The sequence below is a fragment of the Vombatus ursinus genome, unplaced genomic scaffold, assembly GCF_900497805.2.
Source record: "Vombatus ursinus unplaced genomic scaffold, bare-nosed wombat genome assembly UNPS02000580.1, whole genome shotgun sequence".
In the NCBI taxonomy this organism is placed as follows: domain Eukaryota; kingdom Metazoa; phylum Chordata; class Mammalia; order Diprotodontia; family Vombatidae; genus Vombatus; species Vombatus ursinus.
The window spans coordinates 31,297,197-31,319,591 of record NW_020940358.1 but is presented as its reverse complement, the minus strand read 5'-3'; the positions used below and the strand labels follow the sequence as shown (position 1 = coordinate 31,319,591).

General features: G+C 41.3%; 1 protein-coding gene across 1 annotated transcript in view; it reads left to right on the top strand.

Annotated features, from left to right (window-relative positions):
• Positions 1 to 22,395, top strand: part of PTK2B (protein tyrosine kinase 2 beta) — a 57,739-nt gene that overhangs the window by 5,105 nt on the left and 30,239 nt on the right. Inside the window, exons 2-3 of the mRNA XM_027848486.1 lie at positions 18,378 to 18,556; positions 21,552 to 21,639. Of these exons, the coding sequence (XP_027704287.1) occupies positions 18,378 to 18,556; positions 21,552 to 21,639 (267 nt within the window). The remainder of the gene's footprint in view (positions 1 to 18,377; positions 18,557 to 21,551; positions 21,640 to 22,395) is intronic.

The following is a 22,395-nucleotide window of genomic DNA, read 5'->3' as shown; positions in this document are numbered from 1 at the left end:
CTGGGGATACAAAGTCAAAAATGAAATAGTCCCTGCCCTCAAGGAGCTTACATACTCTCAGGGGAAAAAACATGTATAATATAAGTACATACATACGTACATAATATATGCAAAAGAAATACAAGGTAATTTTTTGATGAGTCACCATCAGCTGGGGTGGGGAAAGGCAGAAATAATAATGCTTCTCATGTAGAAATAGCACTTAAGCTGAGATTTAAGAAAAATTTAAATGAAATAGGGATTCCTAGATACTCAAGTACTGATTGGGTACATTCCAGGCATGGACAGAAGAATTGGAATAGTTTGTTCGAGGAACAGTCAGGAGGCTAATTTGGCCTGAGCAACCATGGGCAAGACACTTAACCCCTAGTTGTAAAAAGGAGTTTGAACTAGATGACTTCTAAGGTCCCTTCCAGCTCTAAATCTCTGGTTCTATGACTTTGCATGAAGGAATTTTTGAAATAAGAGCCAACAGGTGTGGGGTTTTTTTGTTTGTTTGTTTTGTTTTTGGTTAGGCAATGGGGTTAAGTGACTTGCCCAGGGTCACACAGCTAGTAAGTGTTATGTGTCTGAGTCCGGATTTGAACTCAGGTCTTTCTGAATCCAGGGCCGGTGCTCTATCCACTGTGCCACCTAGCTGCCCTACAGGTGTGGTTTTTAATTGGACACAAGAAAGCAAGAGAATGGGAGGACTCAGAGATGATTGATTTTCTAGGCTTGGGTGAATGAGAAAGTGATGATATTTCAGGGAATGGGGAGATGGTTTGGGGAAGAGGATAAGTTTGATTTTTGATGATGGAGCTGGAAATATGGGCCTAGACTTCAAATGATATGTACAGTGGATGAGCTTTCCAAACGTCAGAGTATAGGAAAAACAAAAAGATGAGGACTGAGCCTTGGGGTACATCCTGATTTTAGGCACAGGAGGAAGTTAAAGCACAAAAAGAGTCAGGGAAGTAGCCAGAAAGGTAAAAGAACAAGGAGATAGTAGTGTCACAGAAACCAAAGGAGAAGAGCTTCAAGGGGAGAAGTGGTTCAATAGTCCATTTCCAACAGATCTGTGATCTCATTGTTGTGAGTATTGCCACTGATGATATAAAATGCTTCCCCATTCTATGCAGTCCTCATCCATTTCCCCCTATACCTGCATCATGGGGATGTCTTCCCAGTGTTCTTAGGGGCCTTCCTTGTGTTCTTCTAATCCTACGTAGATACTGATGGAGTACATGGGCTGTCCATTTCTTCCTTGTTCTTATTGCATAGCAAACCCATCTTTGTTTTTGGTTGTTTTTGTTTTTTGGTCACACATTTCTCTGATAACATCTATTACCTTGCTTCCCTTTAATAATTCCTTATTTGTTAGTCAGTAAATAGGATTTATTAAGTATCAACTATGTGCTAAGTATTGGGGATACAAAGACAAGCACAAGATAGTCTATGCTCTTGAGGAGCTCACGGCCTAAAGAGGGAGACAATTTGCAAACAACTATGTATGAGCAAGATATATACAGGATTCACCGGAGACAATCAACAGAGGGAAAGTGTGAGCATTACAGTGGATCAGCAAAGGCTTCTTGTAGAAGGTGAACTAAAGATTTTTGGTAGGAAAAAATGTGATGAAATCGTTATTTTGGGGATATTAATCAGGCTGTGGCATTCAGGATGGATTGTAGGTGGGAGGATGGGAGTCCACTTACGAGGTTACTGCAAAAGTTCTGGTACAAGGTTCTAGAACTTGAACTAAAGTGGTCATGGCAGAGAAAGAAAAGGAAGGAAGATGGGGCTTGAAAGAAGCCAGGGAAGCCAGGAGGTGGAAGAGCATTCCAGGTATGAAAGACAGCCAGTAAAAATGCATGGAATTAGGAGATAGAGTGTCAGCAAGGAGACTGGTGTCATTGAATCACAAAGTATGTGGGAGGAGTAAGGCATGGAAAGACTAGAAAAGGGGCAGCTAGGTGGCAAAGTGGATATAGCACTGGCCCTGAAGTCAGGAGGACCTGAGTTCAAATCCGGCCTCAGACCCTTGACACATATTAGCTGTGTGACCCTGGGCAAGTCACTTAACCCCAATTGCCTAAAAAAGAAAAAAAAAAAAGAAAGACTAAAAAGGTAGTATGAAGGACTTTGAATGCCAAATGGAAAATTTTATATTTAATCCTGGAGATGATAGGGAGCCACTAGAGTTTATTGTGAAGGCTGGTGACATGGTCACACCTACACTTTAGGAAGATTATTTGAGAGCTGAGTGGAAGATGGACTGGAGTAGGGGGATACTTCAGGCTGGGAGGCCAACCAGCAGGCTACTGCAATAGTCCTAGAGTGAGATGTTGAGAATCTGGCCCAGGGCAGTTGGCAGTGTCAAATGAGAGAAGGAGGGGGCAGGGCATATGAGAGATGTTATGAAAATAAAATCAATAGGCTTTGGTAACTGATTAAATATGGGGAGGGTGAGAGAGATCAAGGAGTTGCAAATGGTGCCTAGGTCATGAGGCTGAGGAGCTTGGAGGATAGTGTTATGTATTACACCATGCTCCCCTGGGACGCCTGTCTCTCTGTTGTATTTTGGGTGGTCCTCAGCTTTAGCTCTTTGGAGGCAGTATTATTCCATGATCTGCTGTTCTGTTACATCATTGGAAGTGTATTGGTGCTCCAGTTAAATGCTAGTGAGACATAAGGTCTGAGGGAGCTGTGCTGAGGGACGTGGTCATTAGAAGCTTTTGGCATCTTAGAAAGAGCATTTATAGGAGATGAGTGAGGATAGAAGAAAGGTTTCAGATGGCTAAGGAAAAAGTAGATAGTGCAGTAATGGAATTGGGGAGCAGACAGCTGGTTGTATAAGTTAGTTCTACTAAAGGGGACAGCAAGGTCAGGCTGGTCTGCTCATCTCTTAGAATGGTGAAGGGGTGTGTGTGTGTGTGTGTGTGTGTGTGTGTGTGTGTGTGTGTAAGTAAGTGAGCAAAGAGGAAGGAGCCAGTAGAGCGGAGAGGAGAAGATTGAAGATGTTTTTCTTTTTTTAAATTTTTTATTAGTTTATTTTGATTTATCAACAATCACTTCCATATGCTTTTGAGTTTAAAATTTTTCTCTCCCTTCCTCCCCACCACCCTCCCTAAGACGGCGCACAATCTGATATAGGCTATACATATACATTCCTATTAAACATATTTTCACATTAGTGATGTTGTAAGTAAGAATTAGAACCAATAGGAGGAACCACCAGAAAGAGGAAACAAAACTCAACAGGAGAGAAAAAAAAATAGCAATTCAACTTCCATAGTTCTTTCATTGTATGTGGATAGCATTTAATGAAGATGTTTTAACAAGATTTCCTTTAACAAGTTAGTGTGCTATAAAGGGCAGCATTGGCATCATTGTCTTGGGCCATTGGTAACAGAGATTTTCCAAGGTTTTGAGGAGGGGGTTCTGACCAGGAGACATGGCACCCCCTAAGAGGTAATCTGTGCCTCTTGTACCACAAGTGACACCATCACCAACAAGGGTTAGAATTATCCATATGAATTCAAGATAAGAACATAGCCTTATTGTGCAATGAGCAAGATGTGTCTTTGAAGATTCTTTCCTACTAATTCAGATGCACTGAAAGGTGAATTGTGATTGGAGTAAGTGTAGAGAACAATTGTCTTGGTTTCCTAACTAGACTCTAAGTTGCCCTCTAGGAGGGCAAGGACCATATCTTACATTTGGAAGGAAGCATGGCATAGTCAGTGGAAAGAGCACTGATTTAGAGTCAGGGGAAGCCTGTGGTTGAATCAAGATTTGACACTTACTAGCTGTGTGACCATGAACAAATTACTTAACCGCTCTGTACTTCTAGCTCCTCTTCAGTAAAATGAAGGGGTTGGGCTATTTGGTCTCTCAGGGATCACCTAGATTGAAATCTGTGATCCTTACCCAGCATCTTTCTAGGCTTGTCTTTTTTTCTCTACTTATTTATTTATTTTTCCTTAATAGTATTTTATTTTTTTCCCCAATTACATGTACAGAGATAGTTTTCAACATTCATTTTTATAAAATTTTGGGTTTCAAATTTTTCTCCCTCCTTCTCTCCCTCCCCGCCACCTCTCCAAGACAGCAAGCATTCTGATATAGGTTATACATGTACAATCATGTTAAACATATTTCCACATTAGTTATGTTGTAAAAGAAGAATCAGAACAAAAGGGAAAAACCATGAGAAAGAAAAAATAAAAAACAAAAAAAGAGAAAATAGTATGCTGCAACATGCATTTAGACTCCATAGTTCTTTCACCAGATATGGTTAGCATTTTCCATCACAAGTCTTTTGGAATTGTCTTGGATCATTGTATTGCTGAGAAGAGCTAAGCCTGTCATAGTTAATCCTCACACAATGTTACTGTTACTGTGTACAATGTTCTCCTGGTTCTGTCCACTTCACTTAGCATCAGTTCATGTAAGTCTTTCTAGGTTTTTTGAAATCTGCCTGCTCATCATTTCTTATAGCACAATAGTATTCCATTACATTCATATACCACAACTTATTCAACCATTCCCTAATTGATGAGCTTCCTCTCAATTTCCAATTCTTTGCCACCACAAAAAGAGCTGCTATAGATATTTTTATACACGTGGGTTCTCCCTTTTTTATGATCTCTTTGGGATACAAATCTAGGCTTGCTTTAAAAAAGAGACCATGTAATAATTCCATATTACTTTCAAAACTGCCCTTCTGAATTTCTTTGTTTCCTTCTATGAATTTAAAAAAATGTTTCAATGTCACTCTCTATCTCTTTTCTTTTTTATCACTATGATTAACTCCCCCAACCCTAATTTTGTTGTTGTTGTTCAGTTGTTTCAGTCATGTCTGACTCTTTTTGACCCCATTAGGGGTTTTCTTGACAAAGATGCTGGAATGATTTGCCACTACCTTCTTCAGCTCATTTTACAGATGAGGAAACTGAGGCAAACAAGGTTAAGTGACTTGCTCAGGGTCACATAGCTAGCAAGTGTCTGAAACTGGATATGAAGTCAGGTTCTCTTGACTCCCGATCCAGCATCCTATCCACTGTTCTACCTAGCTACCCTTAATCCTAATCCCCCGCCCTTAAAAACCAAGAGGGGGATAAACCTCTCTAACAAATAAGTCAAGTAAAACAAATCCACATGTAGCCATTTCCAAAAATGTTTGTCTTTTCCTGAAACTTGCATCCATCACTCCTCTGTCAGGAGGTAGGAAACATACTTCATTGTAGGTCCTCTGGATACATGAATGGTCATTGCTTTGATCAAAGTTTTTCAATCTTCCATGCTGTTGTTGTCCTTGTATAACTTGTTTTCATGGTTCTGCTCACTTCACTCAGCATCAGTTCATACTACCTAGGAATCTCTGAAATAATCTTTTTCATCATTTCTTTTTTATTTTATTTTTTTTAACTGAGGCAATTGGGGTTAAGTGACTTGCCCAAGGTCACACAGCTAGTACCTGTCAAGTGTTTGGTCTGAGGCCGGATTTGAACTCAGGTCCTCCTTACTTCAGGGCCGGTGCTCTATCCACTGCACCACCTAGCTGCCCCTTCATCATTTCTCATGGCTCAATAATATTCTATTATATTCATATGCCACAATTTCTTCAGCCATTACCCAACTGATGGATACCTCTCCAGATTCTAGGTCTTTGCTTTCTCTTTCTCCCATTTAATCCCTCATTAAAGATTGGGAAATTTGTTTTACATGTGGATATTTCTTCCCTTTTATTATTCTCTCTTTTAATCTCCTCTCCTCATCTCTATTTATTTGAATGTTGAGTTTGATGTACTTCTACACCAAGCTTGTGTGTGTGTGTGTGTGTGTGTGTTTAATACTCCTTTGTTTATTTCACATAATAGTGAGGTTTATCTGATGCCTATTTCCTTCATTTATATTCTTGAAGCACTCTAGTTATGAGAAATAGAGAATTCTACCCCCTTCTTCCTGTTTTGTATATTAGTGTGTTCTTTTTGTCCTTTCATTTTCCTTTCTTCAGATTTCTCAAAATAGAACCAATCTACCTACCCCCTACATCCTCTGTTTTTTCTTATTTAATTCCCGTAATATCTTTTGAAGACATTAAGATACTGAAGGGATACTTCTTTCCCTATAGCACTATATCATCATTTAACACCCTATAATTGCTCCAATATATTTACCTTTCTAGATTTCTCTGGACTCTTTTGTTTCTATTTCAAATTTCCTATTTAGCTCTAGTCTAGTCATCAGAAATACTGAAAGTCTCCAATTCATCAAAGGTCCTTTTTTTTTTCACCAGTAGGATTATACCCAGTTTTGCAGGGTAAGTTATTCTTGGTTATAAGCCTATATATTTTGGTTTTTTGGAATGTTGTATTCCAAAATTTCCTCTTACTTATGGTAGAAGTTGCCTGGTCTTGTATGATCCTGCTGTGGTTCCTTGGTACTTGAACGACTTTTTTCTGGATGTTTGAATTTTTTTTTTTAATGAGGATGCTCTGATTTTGGCTATGACATTGTTAGGGCTTTTTTTTTTTTTTTCCAGGAGGTTATCAGTAGATTCTTTCTGTCTTTAGTTTTTCCCTCTGGTTCTAATAGATCTGGGCAGTTTTAATTTATTGTTTCTTTAAATATAGTCTTCAGATTTTTAAAAATCATGGTTTTTAGAGAATCCAATGATTTTGTTTAATAATTTATTCTATCAATATTTATAAAATACTACTTTTTTGCTCAGAACTGTTCCAGATATTGGGGAAAACACAAATTTGGGTCCCTGCCTTAGAGAAACTCACAGTGTGAAGGGGGAATGAGATGAAGAAATAACTATAATATGTGACATTTCATAAGTAAATTACAGGGGAAGCAGAAAGGAAGGGAGATTTCAGGTGAGAGGAGAAAGAATCTTACCGATAGAGTCCAATTATTTTAAAATTATTTTCCTCTGACCTATTTTCCAGGTTAATTTTTTATTTTATTTATTTTTATATCAGATAGCTTATATTTTCTTCTGTATTTTTGATCTTTTCATTTTTGTCTAATATTTCTTGCTGTCATGGAATCATTGATTTCCGTGTGATGTATTCTAGTTTTCAGGGACTCCATTACTTGGGTAAGGCTTTCCACTTTTTCTTATCTCTCAGTTCTCCTTCCAATTCTTTCCTCTTGAGTTTTTATTTCAGTTTTTTTAATCTCTTGCTTCATTTTATCTAGGCATTCATTTCTTTATGGAAAACATTTTTTTTTTCATTTGGGTCACTTCTTACAGTTGTTATAGAGTTGCTTCTTCTGGATAGAATCTCTGTATCTATAATAATTTTTTATATTGGTCGGTATTTTCTTTGATTCAAACATCTCTCCAGCTTTAGTTTCTGAATTGGGGTTTTGTGCCAGGGTCAAGCTCTGCCTCATGCTACACTTTGGGAGAAGAGTGATTGGCCCTGAGTCCCTTGGGTCACCGTGCTATCTCCTCCTCCTGAAGTTAGGCTCCCTCTAGATCTTTGAAGTTTGTAGTGATGCGTCTTCAGGGCAGAGTGCTAAGGATCTTAGAACCAATGGGCCTGGGCTATTCTGAACACTAGTCACTGCTGTTTTTTGAGAACTCCAATGTCTCTTTCCTTGGGCTTTCTGACTATGATGGGTCTTTCTCACCTCCCTGGGTTTTTCTTAGGGCCTTTCACTCCTGCTACCTCTGGACAGAGAGCCTTGCAGACCACACGTGTCTCCAATTAGTGTGGGAGGCTGCTAGATTGCCTGTGCTAGCACTGGATTTGCTAACATCATTCTTTACTCTAGCCCATGCACTTCTACATGTCTTTTTGTGTATTTCTGTGGTGGAAAAATCCACTTACTATAGTTGGCTTTTTTCATCATTATTTTGTCTAGTGGGAATTTCAGGATTTTGGTGGAGTAGATATATGGGAGCTGGGTGTTCTACCTCCTATTTAGGCAACCATCTTGCCAAAAGTACATAGAGACAGACTTTCTGAATCTTCCATGGAATCATTCAATAATCACTGCCTACATAGTGCTAGGGGTATTACTCAAAACTGAACAAAACATGAGGGGCTTAGAGTCCCTTAATATCTTTTTTTCATCTTTGTATTCCTAGCATTCAGTACCCATCACAAAACATTGCCCATAAATGTTTAATAAATGTTTGTCAGATTAAGGAGTAAAGAGAGAGGCAGGAATTTGGCATTTAGGAAGAATTAGTCTTTGTAATGGGGGAGTTAGGGCTCTCATCCCAGTCTTGTAAATGGCTTCCAATTTCAGGAGAATGTGGTAAGTGCTCTAAGCAGGATATAAAGTACAATGAGATTACTTCTGACTGAACAGAAAAGAGGGTAGGCTGCAAAACAGGGAAGAAATGGTATTTGAACCACACCTTGAAGGATCAGCAGGCTATTTCAATAAGTGTAAGAGCATTTCAGGCAAAGGACAAGGGCTTTTTGTTGTTTGTTGTTATTTTCATCAGCGTAAGAAACTTCTGTTGTGAAACCTCCCTTCACCGGTGCAGGTGTGCAACTTATCCATAATTTATAATCTTAGGAAGAGTGCTTAAACTACTAAGAAGTTAAACAAATTCCTTTGTGGCTACACAGCCATCATGTGTTAGAGGCAGGGCATGAATCTAGAGCTTCTGACACCAGGTCAGGCTCTCCACCTACCCTGACATTTTGCCTCTCAGGACAAAGAAAGAGAGGGGAACATTTGGAATTGTGTGATACGAATGGCAGATTGGGCTGGTGTTCTGGACATAAAAGGGTGGTATGAGATAAGGCTACATAGGTAGATCAGAGATAGTCCTTTCAGGTCCTTGAATGCCAGATTGAGGAGTATAGACTTTATAAACAAATTCCCCTGAGACCTCTTGCTGGCAAATGCTTTGAATATGCATTGCCAGATGCCAACTGGTGCCATGTTTTCCAGCCCTGCCAGCCATGTGCCTCATAATTCCCCCTTTGCCCAGGTCTGACTTCTAAAGACACGACTAAAGCAAACATAACAGTTTTAACACAGCAATAGAAAGTGATTTCTCTGTAGTTTGCTATGGAGTGCAGTGACTAAAGCAGAGAAGTTGGCAGGTGTTGGAAAAGAAAGGATTTGGGGTACCCATCCCAGCTCTGTCTTCCTCTCGTGAATTTTCTCCTTATTTTCATTTCACTTTTAGCTTTTTTGTCTCACCTCATTCCCAACTCTCATAGTCTTCCATCACCTTTTTGTTCTCAGTCTCCATGCTTGAAACAGGTATACCCAGGCTCCCCGTCAGTCTGTGGCCTCGTCTTGTGGCCCTTCTTGTCTTTGGGCCTAGTTTAGCCTCCATCAACCAGTTCATAGGCAAATCCTGGTCCATGTTCACCCTCCAGCTCATTGGCACCTTAACTTGTTTAACACCTTCCAGACTCAATTTTCTCCTGAAGAGGTTGGGCTAGGTGACCCCTAAAGTCCCTTCTAGCTTTAATTTATGATCCCATTAATCAACCAACAATAATTCTTAAGTACTTGTTATGTGCCAAACACTGTTCCAGACATTGGAATGTTATTGTTGTTGTTGTTCAGTTGTTTTTCAGTCATGTACAGTTCTTCGTGACTCCATTTGGGATTTTCTTGGCAACGATGCTAGAGTGGTTTGCCATTTCCTTCTCTAGTTCATTTTATAGATGAGGGAACTGAAGCAAACAAGGTTAAGTTACTTACCCAGGGTCACACAGCTGAGGTCATATTTGAACCCAGGAAAATGAGTCTTTTTGACTCCAAGCCACATGCTTTATCTACCGAACCACCCGGCTGCCTTCAATAATCCTTAAGTACCTGCTATGTGCCAAACACTATCCTATATATTAGACTACAAATACTGTAGTGGTAATAATAATAATAACAATAATAGTAATGATGATAACATTTGTATAGTGCTTTAAGGCTTGCAAAGTGTTTCACATATATTAACTCTTTTAATACTCACAACAGTCCTATGAGGTAGGTGTTATTATTATCCCCTTTTTACAGAGAAGGAAACTGAGGCATAGAGTAGTTTGGTGACTTGCCCAGAGTCACATAGCTAGTAAGTGTTTCAGGGTGGATTTAAATTCAAATTTTCCCAGACTCTAGGCCCAGCACTCCATCCATTGTATCACCTAACTGACTCTCCAAAAAAAATGCAATCAGTCCTGCAATCAAGGAATTCATATTCTACTGGAGAAATAACAGAGACAGATCATGAAATACAAAATATATAAAATGTAAACACTAGATAATTTTTTTGTAGGGAGAAGGAAGGCAAGGCATTAACACCTGGTTATGGGGGGAATCAAAATAGGCATCAGATCCTTTGCTGCTCAATTAATCTAATAACCAGTGCCTATAAGTGCCTATCATGTTCTGAACATTTTTCTGGGTGCTGGGATGGCTTTGGGACGATAGGGAGGTGAGAGGACACAAAACAATTATAAGGGTGATAGTTTACATTTATGTAGTACCTTAAAGGGAAGCCTGGAAGACCTAGGTTCGAGGCCAACCTCTGACACATAGGGCCTATGAGACCTTTAGTGGCTCAGTAGTTTCAGTCATATTCAACTCTTCATGAGCCCATTTGGGGTTCTCTTGGCAAAGATTCTGGAGTGATCTGCCATTTCCTTCTCTATCTCATTTTTACAGATGAGGAAACTAAGGCAAACAGGGTAAAATGACTTGCTTAGGGTCACATAGCTACTAAGTGTCTGAGGCTGCATTTGAAATCAGGTCTTCCTGACCCCGGGCCTGGTGTTGTCTCCACTGTGCTGCTTAACCTCTCATTCAATTAGCAGAGGAGTCAAATTCACCTGCCACACTCAGAAAAACTCCCCAGTGCTGCCTGAACCAGATTAAAAATGTAATTGGGAAACGTTTGACAAAATAAATGAAAAATATACTACAGCATAGATAATGTTAATTTGTGCTTTCTAAGTCAATATGCAATCCACAGGGATCCATTTCTATTTGAGTTTGACACCACTGCTCTTGGTAGCTCTGTAAGACTCTAAATTGAAGGTGCCTGCCTACGAGTCTCCTCACCTGGGAGTTCCTTTTACTGGTGAAATCACAGGTCCAGTCTCCATTCTTACCCTTCCTTCACAATAACTTTGAGATACATAGTACAAACATGACAGGATCATAAAACTACAGCTGGAAGGGACTTCAGAGGCCCCCTAACCCAACCCCTAATTTTACAAATGAGGAAATGGAAGCCAAGGAAAGCTAAGTCACTCGCTCAAGATCATAAAGGTAGTAAGAAGTTAAAGGTGGGACCCAGGCCTTCTGACTCAGCATTCTTTCCATCGTGCTGCATCTCCATTTTACAGATGAAAATGAAAACAAAAAAAGCTAAGCTAAGATTAAAAGCCACATCCTCTGACTCCAAAGCCAATACTCCTTCTACTCTATTATTGCTTCTCTCCCTTTGGAAGTCAAGGAAATTCAGGTACAGAGAAAGGAGAATGGTTCCTCACTGGAAAAGGAGGGAGCTGGAAGTCAAGTCCATAGCTTCAAAAGCCTTGCCAGTTCCATCTGACTAGCAGAAAGACCTTTTCATGGTAATTGGAGTGGGTGAAGTTGAGGGGTTTAGATTCAAAGCTTTTGTGTCTTCCCATTCTTTCAACTGCCTCTTGAGCGTTGTTTTCATTTTGTGGTCAGAGTAATTGGGGGCATGTGGGGTTATAGGATCTAGACCCAGATTGGGACAGAATAGGAACTGAGGCAGTATTTCATCTCATTTTTATTTTCATATTAACTGTGTTGTGAAAGATAACAAAACAAGAAAGATAAAGTCAAAAAGTGCGCTTCTATCTGCATTCAGATTCCATAAGTTCTTTCTCTGGAGGTGGATAACATTTTTCATCATTAGTCTTTTGGAATTGTCTTGGATCATTGTATTCTAAGAATAGCTAAGTCATTCGCAGTTGATCATCATACAGTGTTGCTGTTAGTGTGTACAGCGTTCTCCTGGTTCTGCTAACTTCATTTTGCATCAGTTCATATCAGTCTTCCCAGGTTTTCTGAGAGCATCCTGCTCGTCATTTCTGATAGCACAACAGTATTCCATCACAATCATATACCACAACTTGTTTGGCCATTTTCCGATTGTTGGGCATCCTCTCAATTTCCAGTTGTTTGTCATGAGGTAGTGTTTTAAAGAGGAAAGGAGTCAGGACTGTGCAGGGCCCCCCTTCTGGCCAGCCACCCAAGCTTAGATGTCTTCCTCTGTCACACATACACACACACACACTTGCCCCTCCGTCCAGTCTCTTGCCAAGGCCTCTGACTTCTGCCTTTTCTACCGACGTGTCTCTTTCTCTCCTCTGATGTCACTGCTGCCCTGGAGTGGGCACTCATGACCTCACGCCTAGACCAGTGCGATGGTCTGCTCCTCGGTCGTCTCTGCCTCAAGGCTCTCCCCACTCTAGTTCATCTTCCACTCAGCTGCCCGTGTGATGTGCCTAAAGCATAAGGCTACCCATGTTACCCTCTCATTCAGTCAACTTCAGTGGCTCCATATCACCTCCCAGAACAAATATAGAATTCTCTATTTGACATTCACACCCCTTTATGACCTCGTCCCACCTAACTTACTCTCTCCCCACGCCACATACTGTGTGATCCAGTGATGCCGGCCTCCTTGCTGTTTCTCAGACTAGCCACTCTAGCTCCCATTTCCATGCATTTTTAATTGTTGTCCCCCATGCTGAGACTCTCCATCCTCACCTCTGCCTTCTAGATTCCCTGGCTTCCTTCAAGGCTCTTCTAAAGTCGAACCTTCTGCACAAAGTCTTTTGCAATACCCCTTAGCCCCAGTGCCTTCCCTCCATTGATTATCTCTAATTTATCCTGTATAAATCTTATTTGTGCATGGTCTGCATGTTATCTCTCTCCTTAGATTGTAAGCTCCATGAAAGCAGGGATTGTTCTTTACCTTTCTTTATATCTTCAGCTTAATGAATAAATAAATAAAAATAAAGTGCTTAATAAATTCTTGTTGACTGACATACTGATTGACCAACCTAGGACCATCGTAGAGGTCCAAAGACAAGGTTTAGACCTGGAAGGGATCTTCTAGTCAATCCAACATCCTCATTTTTCAAATGAGGAAAGTGAATCCTAGGGAAGGGAAGTGACTTTCCCAAGGCCCTATGGGCAATAAGGTGGACTTAATCTTGCTCAGTTTTTGAGAATGATCTATGTAGCGCACACACACACACACATACACACACACACACACACACACATACACCTTACTGAAGGGAGGCAGCAGTGAGGGGGAGCTGGAAATCCAGGAGTCCTGCCTCCTAGTACTGGGATTTACTCTCCCATTTTCCCAGCTTCCCTGTCCTTTGGGTCTGATTCTCTCGCCTGGACACTCTTCCTTTTCATTTTATGGGTCCTTTTCAGAGGCAGCCATCTGGCTTCCTGTGGTTCTAGTGCCAAAAGGTCGGGCGCCTGCTTAACCAAACACGCACGCACACACACACAGACACACACACACACTCACACACAGACACACAGCCCACACACTCACACACCACACACAAACACACACACACATACACACACACACTCACACACACTCACACAGACCCTACCCACTCCAGACTCCTTGCAGCCTGGCCACAAGAAACTTTACTCCAGGAAATGGCAGCTCCCCTCTTCCCACACAGTAAGATTAAAACCCAGGCCCTGGGTCAACAGATAGGTCTTGCCAAAGGACTTCTTGGGGTCACTCATAGGCAGTCTTCCATTTTCTCACTTTTTCTCTGTTTACAACCTCCATGCCTGTCCCTTATCTATCTGAACACTCTGTACCAGGAATGTCTCTGAATCTTGCCAAGTTTGTCCAACACTCCTCCTCCTCTGATGGATCTCTTGAAATCCCTACTCCCCCACTAAGTTTTCTTTTTCCCTTTTCTCCTTGATTAAAAAGAAACAAGCTGCAAATACTTCCTTATACCACAGTTCAGCATCGCCTAAGGGCACCACATGGTATGACACTGGTCTAAAATGTTGGTGCTTAAAATATTTGTTGATTGTTAATGTGTTCTCTTTCTTTCCCCCCTCTCCCTCATTCTTTCTCTTCCTCCCTCCCTCTCCCTCTTTCTCTTTCCCCTCTTTCCTTCCTCTTTTCCTCACTTCTTTTCCCCCTCCCTCCTCTGTCTCCCCCTTCTCTTCCCTCCTCTCTTCCTTCTGTCTCCCCTTCTCTCACCCCCTCTCTCATCCCTCTTTCTCACTCTTTCCTCTTCTCTTCCCCTTCTCCTTCTGTCTCCTCCTTCTCTTCCCCCTGCCCTCTCTCTCTCTTCTCTTTCCTGTTTTCTTCTCCTCTCTCTTCTTTCTATCTGCCTCCCCCCCAACGCCACTGCATAGCATAGTATAGTAAGTAGGGTCCTGGACTAGACATCAGGTATTCTTGGGTTCCACTACTACCACAGACAATTGCTGTTTGCTTTGTGACTTTGGGCAAGTCACTTAGACTCTCTGAGCCTCAGTTTCCCTGTCAGTAAAACTGAGGTAATAATAACACCTACCTTGTAGGGCTACTTTGACTATCAAATGAGGTAACAAATGAATGAATTAAAAAGTATTTATTGTAGACATACTATATACAAAGCACCCATGCTAAGCACTAGGGATACAAACAGAAAAGTAGAGTCGATCCCCAGCCCTCAAGGGGCTCACATTCTAATAGCGGAGAGAATACATTTGGGAGGTCTCATCTACAAGTCATATAATGCTTGTAAAGCCTTTATAAACCTTTAGGGCTGTATAAATGTTACTTATTATTATGTCAAATGAGTAGGTTGGACTGGATGGCTTATGAGGCAGCAGGTGGTGCCCTGGGTAGAACATTGGACTTGAAGTTAGGATGACCTGAGTTTGAATCCTGCTTCAGACACCGACTAGCTGCGTGATCCTGGTCAAAGCATTTAACCTCTCAGCCTCAATTTTCTCATCTATAAAATGGGAATAATGCTAGTCCTTACCTGCCAGGGTTGTTGTGAGGAGTAAATGAGGTAACCTATATAAGGTGCTTTGTTAATCTTAAGATACTATATAAAGAAATGCTAACTGTAGATCTAGGAACTTATGAGCCTATGTGAAATTGCCATTTGTTTTTGGACCTGAGCGTTTATCAGTGCAGGGACCTCCCTGTACCAATGCAGATGGATACTTTTCTCCAACACAGTTTTAAAGAGCTGCCCTTAGGGTCTTAGGATAGAGGTAAAGTGACTTTTCCAGGGTCACATGGCCATTATGTGTCCTAGGTAGGCCTTGAATCTTGGTCTTTCTGACTCCAAGGCTGTCCTTCTATCTAACACATGACTCTGACCAAGACACGGGAGTGAAACATCCAGAATTGCATTATGAAAATGGAAAGTAGTGCTCAACATCTCTACTATCTGTCCCCTTCTCTCCATCATGTGGTCAACATCCCAGGTTAGTCCTACATCATTTTCTGCCTGAAATACTTCAGGAGCACCCTGGTTCTAGGCTTTCCCCTCTCCAATCCATCCTCCATAAAGCTACCCCTAGACTCTTCCTAAAGTACAGGCAGACTGTTTCACTCCCTTACCTAACAAGCTTCATTGACTCCTATTCCTCCTGGATAAAATACTAATTCTTCAATTTGAAGTTTAGAACCTTTTATAGTCTGGCTCCAGAGTACTTTCCCAGACTTATTTCATATTAGTCCCTTCCATGCAATATCTGTTTCAACTAAACTGGATAATGATATAGTATTTATAAAGCACAGGCACATAGTAGGTGCTTAATAAATGCACGTTCTCTTCCATTTCCCTTTAAACTGGCCTATTTACTGTTCCTCAAACTCATCATTCCATTTACCACCATCGTACGTTTGCACAGGTGATTCCATACTCCTAGAACACCCTTTCTCTTTAATTCTAGCCTTAGCATCCTTGTCTCTCTTCAGGCTTGTCTGAAGAGCCCCTTCCTGAAGGAAGCCCTTCTTTATGCTCTCCCTAGTCTTAGTGTTTTCTCCTTCCTCAAATGACCTTGTACTTACTTAACTGTGTAAAAGCCCCCAGAAGAATGTAATCTCCTTTCAGGGGCTGTTTTTCATTTCCGTATTGTATTTCCAGGGCCTGCTTAGCACGGTGCCATGTATATGGTAGCCACTAAATAAAGGCTTGCTGGATTTAGTTGAATTAAAGTAAATTAGAACTAGAGCTGGAACTTACTTCAGAGCTAACAGCCTCTTTGACCCCCTGCTTGGTATTATCTCTGCAGACTCTGAGGGTCTGTTATTGATGGTTTCTGGTGCCCATTGCAGTTTGTAAGGTACTCTACTAGTGGAAGGGTCAGTAAATGAACAAGCATTTATTAAGCACCAACTATATGCCAGGTGCTCTGCTAAGTACTAGGAGAATTTATTTAGTTATAGGTAGACAGTTTAAGAGAATTGAGTAATGAACCTGACCACTAACTACCTGTGTAGTCTAAGCTAGTCACTTTAATCTCTCTGGGCCTCAGTTTCCCTCCTTTTAAAAATGAGGATAGGGAACGCAATGATTATATAGATTGGCCCTTCAGCATCCTCTGTGTAGCATAGAGGATAGAACACTGTACTTGCAGTCAAAAAGAACTGAATTTGACTCTCACCTCACTTAACAGATGTGCAACCACAGACAAATCACTTAGTCTCTCTTCATTTGTAAAATGAGGATAATGCTAGCATCTGCCTCACAGGATTTTTAGGTGGATCGAATGAGATAATGCATGTAAAGTGCTCTGAAAACTTTAAAATATTATATAAATGTCAGTTATTATTACCTCGTTGACAGTGGTGTGCCCCAGGCATATGCTTGGTTGGTGTCCCAGGGGACACTTGAGATGCTTCAGTAGCAATTGTACTCCAGACTTGGATCTTTTCTGGCTTTCGACAAACCTACAGAAAAGCAGGCTTCCAGTCAACTAATTAATCAATTAGTTAATTAGCTGATGATTTCTAAAGTCCCTTCCAACTAGAAAGCTATGATCCTTTTTGAACCATTAAGAGACTGTAGTGCATAACTTGACCAACAGGTGGTGGTACAATCAAACCACCAGCCAAATAGTGTCCAGATAAAGGATAGCCCCCTCTCCTGTTGCTGGTATTGCCAATTCGGTTGCCCTGGCTAGCTGTATTTGAAACAGTATGTGGGAAAAGAAACGAACTATCTCTTTGCATTCATTGTCTTTTAGCAATGTCTGCCATAGATAGACAAACAGATACAGATATAGATGTATGTACATATGTATATGTATGACATATACATATCTGTATATGTGTGTGTATATGTACACCCCATATATCCATATATGCATGTATGTGTATATATGTTTTTGTTGTTATTGAGATGTTTCAGTCATGTCTGACTCTTCATGACCCTACCTGGAGTTTTCTTGGCAAGGATACTATAGTGGTTTGCCATTTCCTTCTCCAGCTCATTTTACAGGTGTGGAAACAGGCAATCAGGGTTAAGTGACTTGCCCAGGGTCATACAGCTAGTAAGTGTCTGAGGCTAGATTTGAACTCAGGAAGATGAGTCTTTCTGACTTTAGACCTGGTACTCTAACCACTGGGCCACTTAGCTGTCCCATATATCTGTATATATATATATATGTATATATATGTATACATATGTATGTATATATGCATAAATTTGTATACATGTGCATGTCTATATATGTGTTTATATATAATGTACACACATATATGCCTATATATTTATATGTGTGTCTGTCTGTCTGTCTATCTATCTAGTGTTCCGGGCACGTGGGACTCCCTAGATATGGATGGGTTCTGTAGGTTGTCTGTGAATTTGCATGCCATAATCTGAACAACAGGTATTTTTCATGAGCTTGGTTTTCCTGACTCTCTTCTTCTGTCACAATGACTGTGCCCAGTTCAGCTGAACTTGGTCTAATAAGGTCAAATAGGCTTCACTCTCAATCTCTGCCCTATTCTACTCTCTATTCCTAATATTCTCCTGTGTTCAAAAAATGCCTTGTATATTATATGAACTCAATTAATATTTGGCATTTTGATTTAAATCCCTTGCAGGAATTTACCGATGAATCCTTTTCTTTCCCCCCTGTCCATGTCATCTTTTCTTACCTCCATATTTCCTCTTCTTTCTGTTCCCTCCTTTGTAGACAGTGAAAAGAGTCATAGGGCTTGGGTTCAAATCCTGGTTTTCCTGCTTACTGCCTGTGTGACATTGGACAAGTTGCTTAACTTCACTGGGGCCTCAGTTTCCTCATCCATAAAATGAGGCCATTGGACTAGATGCCCTCTCCTTTAGCCCTAAATCTGTGATCCTTGCCTTCTCTCCCTCAGTCTCATATTCTCCCTCTCATCTCTTCTATAGGAGATCATCACCTCTATCCTGCTAAGTGGGCGGATTGGGCCCAACATCCAGTTGACTGAGTGCTATGGCCTGAGACTGAAACACATGAAATCTGATGAGATCCACTGGCTGCACCCTCAGCTGACGGTGGGAGAGGTGCAGGAGAAGTATGAATGTCTACACGTCGAAGCCGAATGGAGGTAGGAGAGAGAAGCAAATCCCTAGAGCAGAAATGGGCAGCTAGGTGGTACAGTGGATAGAATGCTGGTCCTGGAGTCAGGAAGGCTCATCTTTGTGAGTCCAAATCTGGCCACAAACACCTCTTAGCTGCATGACCCTGGGCAAGTCACTTAATCCCGTTTGACTCAGTTTTCTTATCCGTAAAATGAGCTGGAGAAGGAAATGGCAAACCATTCCAGTATCTTTGCCAAGAAAACCTCAAATGGAATAATGAAGATTAGGACATGATTGAAAATGACAAAACAACAACAGAGTAGAGAGTGTATTGGAGTGGGCTGACTGAAGGCCTAGAGAACTCTCCATCATCCCAGTGCTTTCTCTGAGACTCTGAGATAGTAGATACACCACAGAAAGAGGACCAGCTTGGGAAGCCCTAGTCCAAAAGTGTTCTTCCTTCTCCAGAGACCTAACCTCAGAATCAGAAAGAGGCAGTGTAGTACAATGGGTTTGGACCTGGGTTCAAATCCTGGCTCAGCCATTTATTTTGTGGGCAAATTACTTGACCTCTGGGCTTTACTTTCCTCCAATAAAAAGAGAAAGAATTTGCCTAGATGACCTTAAAAATAGCTAGATTTCTGTATTAATAGCTAGCATTTATATAGAGCTTTAAGGTCTACAAAGCACTTTGTATATGTTAATTCAATTAATCCTTGCAACAAGCCAGGGAGGTAGGTACTGTTGTTATCCCTGTCTTACAGATGAGGACCCAGCCAGTAAGTATCTAAGGCAGAATTTGAATTCAGGACTTCCTGATTCCAAGTCTAACACTCTAACCACTGCGTCACCTAGCTGCCTCAGACGGACTGTCCTTTCCAACTTGAAATCTGTAATCTTGGCTATCTAAATTTAATTTATCCTCTTCATGCCTAGGATAAGACCTGGGTGCAAGTCCTGTCTCTGATACACAATACTTCATTACTGTATGTATCATACACATTCCATCAAATGAGATGACAGGATATAAAGCACTTGGCAAATATCACTAGGTTACTACCTCAGCCTTAAAGCACTAAGGTAGTGCTTTAAATGCTAGCCATCATCATCATCATTGCTACCTGTGTGACCCTAGGTAAATTACTTAATCTCTCAATATACCGGGTGCTCCCTAAGACTATGAGTTGCTGGTAGAGAGGAGTTCCTTTTACCAATGAAATCATAGTTTTGGTCCCAAACCAACCAAAAAAAACACAATAAAAAATGAACTTTACCAAAGCTACTGTGAGGACAATCCCTTATGCAACTCTCTACCATGGCAACCAGTCCATGTTCATGCCTCCAGGGTGTACTGAATACCCCCTGATTCTCCTTGCTTGAGCAATGATACCCCACTTTCTACCCCACAGCTACCAGAGACAGAGTTGAGGTTTTTAAAAATACTTTATTTGCTACCAAAGTTAAAAAGGTGAAAATAAAAAAAAACAAACTTGAGTTTGTTGAGTTTCAGAGCTCTTGTTAAGATTCCCCTGTTCTAACCATAGGGGCATCATCTACTTCTTGAGCCAATTAGCTCCACTCTCATGTAACTAATCTCTTGTCCTGGCCCTGCTGTGTTTTTAGCTGTCCTGCTGCTTGGGAGAAAGACCTCAGCATCCTTTCCCTGGCTTCAGCTCGATCCACTCTGGGTTCCTTTTCCTATTCAAAGACAGGGACCTTTGGGATTCCTTCCATCCAATTCCAAGGTCGGCTCTTTCAGAGACCGTCAGCCCAGTCCTCAACATTAGAAAGGCCCCAGCCATTAACAATAAGGGGAGAGTTCTTCCTCTCATAGCCAAGGCTCACCCTAGGCAGGTGGGAAAAAGAAGAATTCTAGGGAAGTTGAGTAGAGCCCTACCTTCATATCCTCCCATAGTTTCTGTAGATTGAGTTCTGGAAAGCTTGTCTCGGGCTCACCATGAGCCCACTGTTCTCATATAACAGACCTCATAGGAACTTAGGAATATAAATCTAGATCTGGAAGGGACTCAAGATCCATCAAGTCCAACTTCTCATTTGATAATTGAGGAAACTGAAGCTAGTGAGGTTAAATCACTTGCCCAAGGTCACAAAGCTAATGAGCATCAGAAGCAGGATTTGAACCCAAGTCTTTTGACTCCAAAGCCAGTGCTTTTCCCTATGTACCACAATGCCTCCAAACTGGTGATCTGTAACCCAGAAACTTCCTCAGTTGGGAAGATATAAGGACTCTATTGGAACTCTTGAAGGGTACTCAAGATAAAGATAATTAGGTAGCTGTCAGAGAGGCAACATGGCTTAATGAATAAAGTGCTATGAGACCTAGGGTCAAATCTTACCGGAAACACTAAGTGTATGACCCTGAGCAAGTCACTAAAACTCACTGGGCCATAGTCTGTTCATCTGTAAAGTGGGGATGATAATACCATAACATTTACCTCATGAGAGTGTTGTAAGGCTTAAATGAGGTGAAGTATGAAAAGTGATTTGAAAAAATTTAAGTACTTTATGTAGGTTATTATTATTATTACTCTTACTAGTGGTCAGAGAAGCAATCATCATGTAATGGGACAGGTGCTAAAGCAGAATCTGGGAACCTGACTATGTGATTCTATACCCTCTGCCCCACCCCAGTGATCACTGGATGATAAATCTAACCCTGGAAGGTTCCTCAGAGGAGATCCTCATTTTATAGGTGAGAAGACTGAGGCTCAGAGAGGTGAATGACTTGCCCAAAGTCATACTGATAACAAGTGGAAGAGAGAGACTTTGAGCTCAGTTCCTTGGATTCCAAATCCATCACTCTTTCTACCATCCCATGTTGTCTCCCTGGGAGGGAACAGGCTTTGGTTAAGAGCTCAGAGAAAGCCCAGTACAATCCAAAGAGGATCCCTGCATGCCAGGCTCCTTGTCTGCCTCTGCCCCTCCTCTGCTGGCCCCTTTACCCCCTTCAGGCACCAGCTGCCCCACCCCAGACCAGAGGTTCTGAATTTCCTGCCTCAGGTATGACCTGCAGATCCGCTACTTACCAGAGGACTTCATGGAGGCCCTGAAAGAAGATAGAACCACGCTGCTTTACTTTTACCAACAGGTGAGGCTTCTGGAACCCTGAGTCTCATTTGTTCTTCCTTTGGGAGCCGGTGTGGGAGGACACAATAAAGGTCAGCATTTGTAGAGAGCCAATCCGGGTAGCTCTTCAGTGGTGTTCATTCCCTGGCCTTGTCATCCAGTTTCCCCACTTTGCCCCTAGCTTGGAATCCTAGAATGTCACAGCTGGCTCCTAGGCAGACTCTGTGCTGTCATTTTTCTGTCTCCCTAGTTTAACCCTATATTCAAGGCTCCCACTGCTTCTTCTGCTTTCCTGGGGAACTTTCTTGCCTGGAAGACCAGGCTCTTGAAGAAAAGAAAACAGGTCCTGGGAAAGAGAGTTTCTTGTCCCAGGGCATATCGCAAGTCAATGACAGAACTGAGATTAAATCTTATGCTCTTCGTGAGGGTGGGTATGAAAGAGAAAGAGCTCGGGGGTCTGGGCCCATTTTCTTTCTCAATACATTTCTACTTGCTGTTCCCCATATCTGGAATGCATTCTCTACTCACCTCTGCCTCTTAGAATCCCTTGCTTCCTTCAAAACTCAGTTGAAGAGCCCCATCCTGCATGAGGCCTTTCTTGATCTCCCTAGCTACTAGTACATTTCCCTGCCTCATTACCTTATCATTAATTTATATATATATATTGCATTTACTTATGTACAATACATGTTGCCTCCTCTGATAGAATGTAAGTTCCTTAGGAAGGGGGTTATTTGTTTTTGTCTTAGTATCCTAGTTCGGTGCCTAGCACATAGTA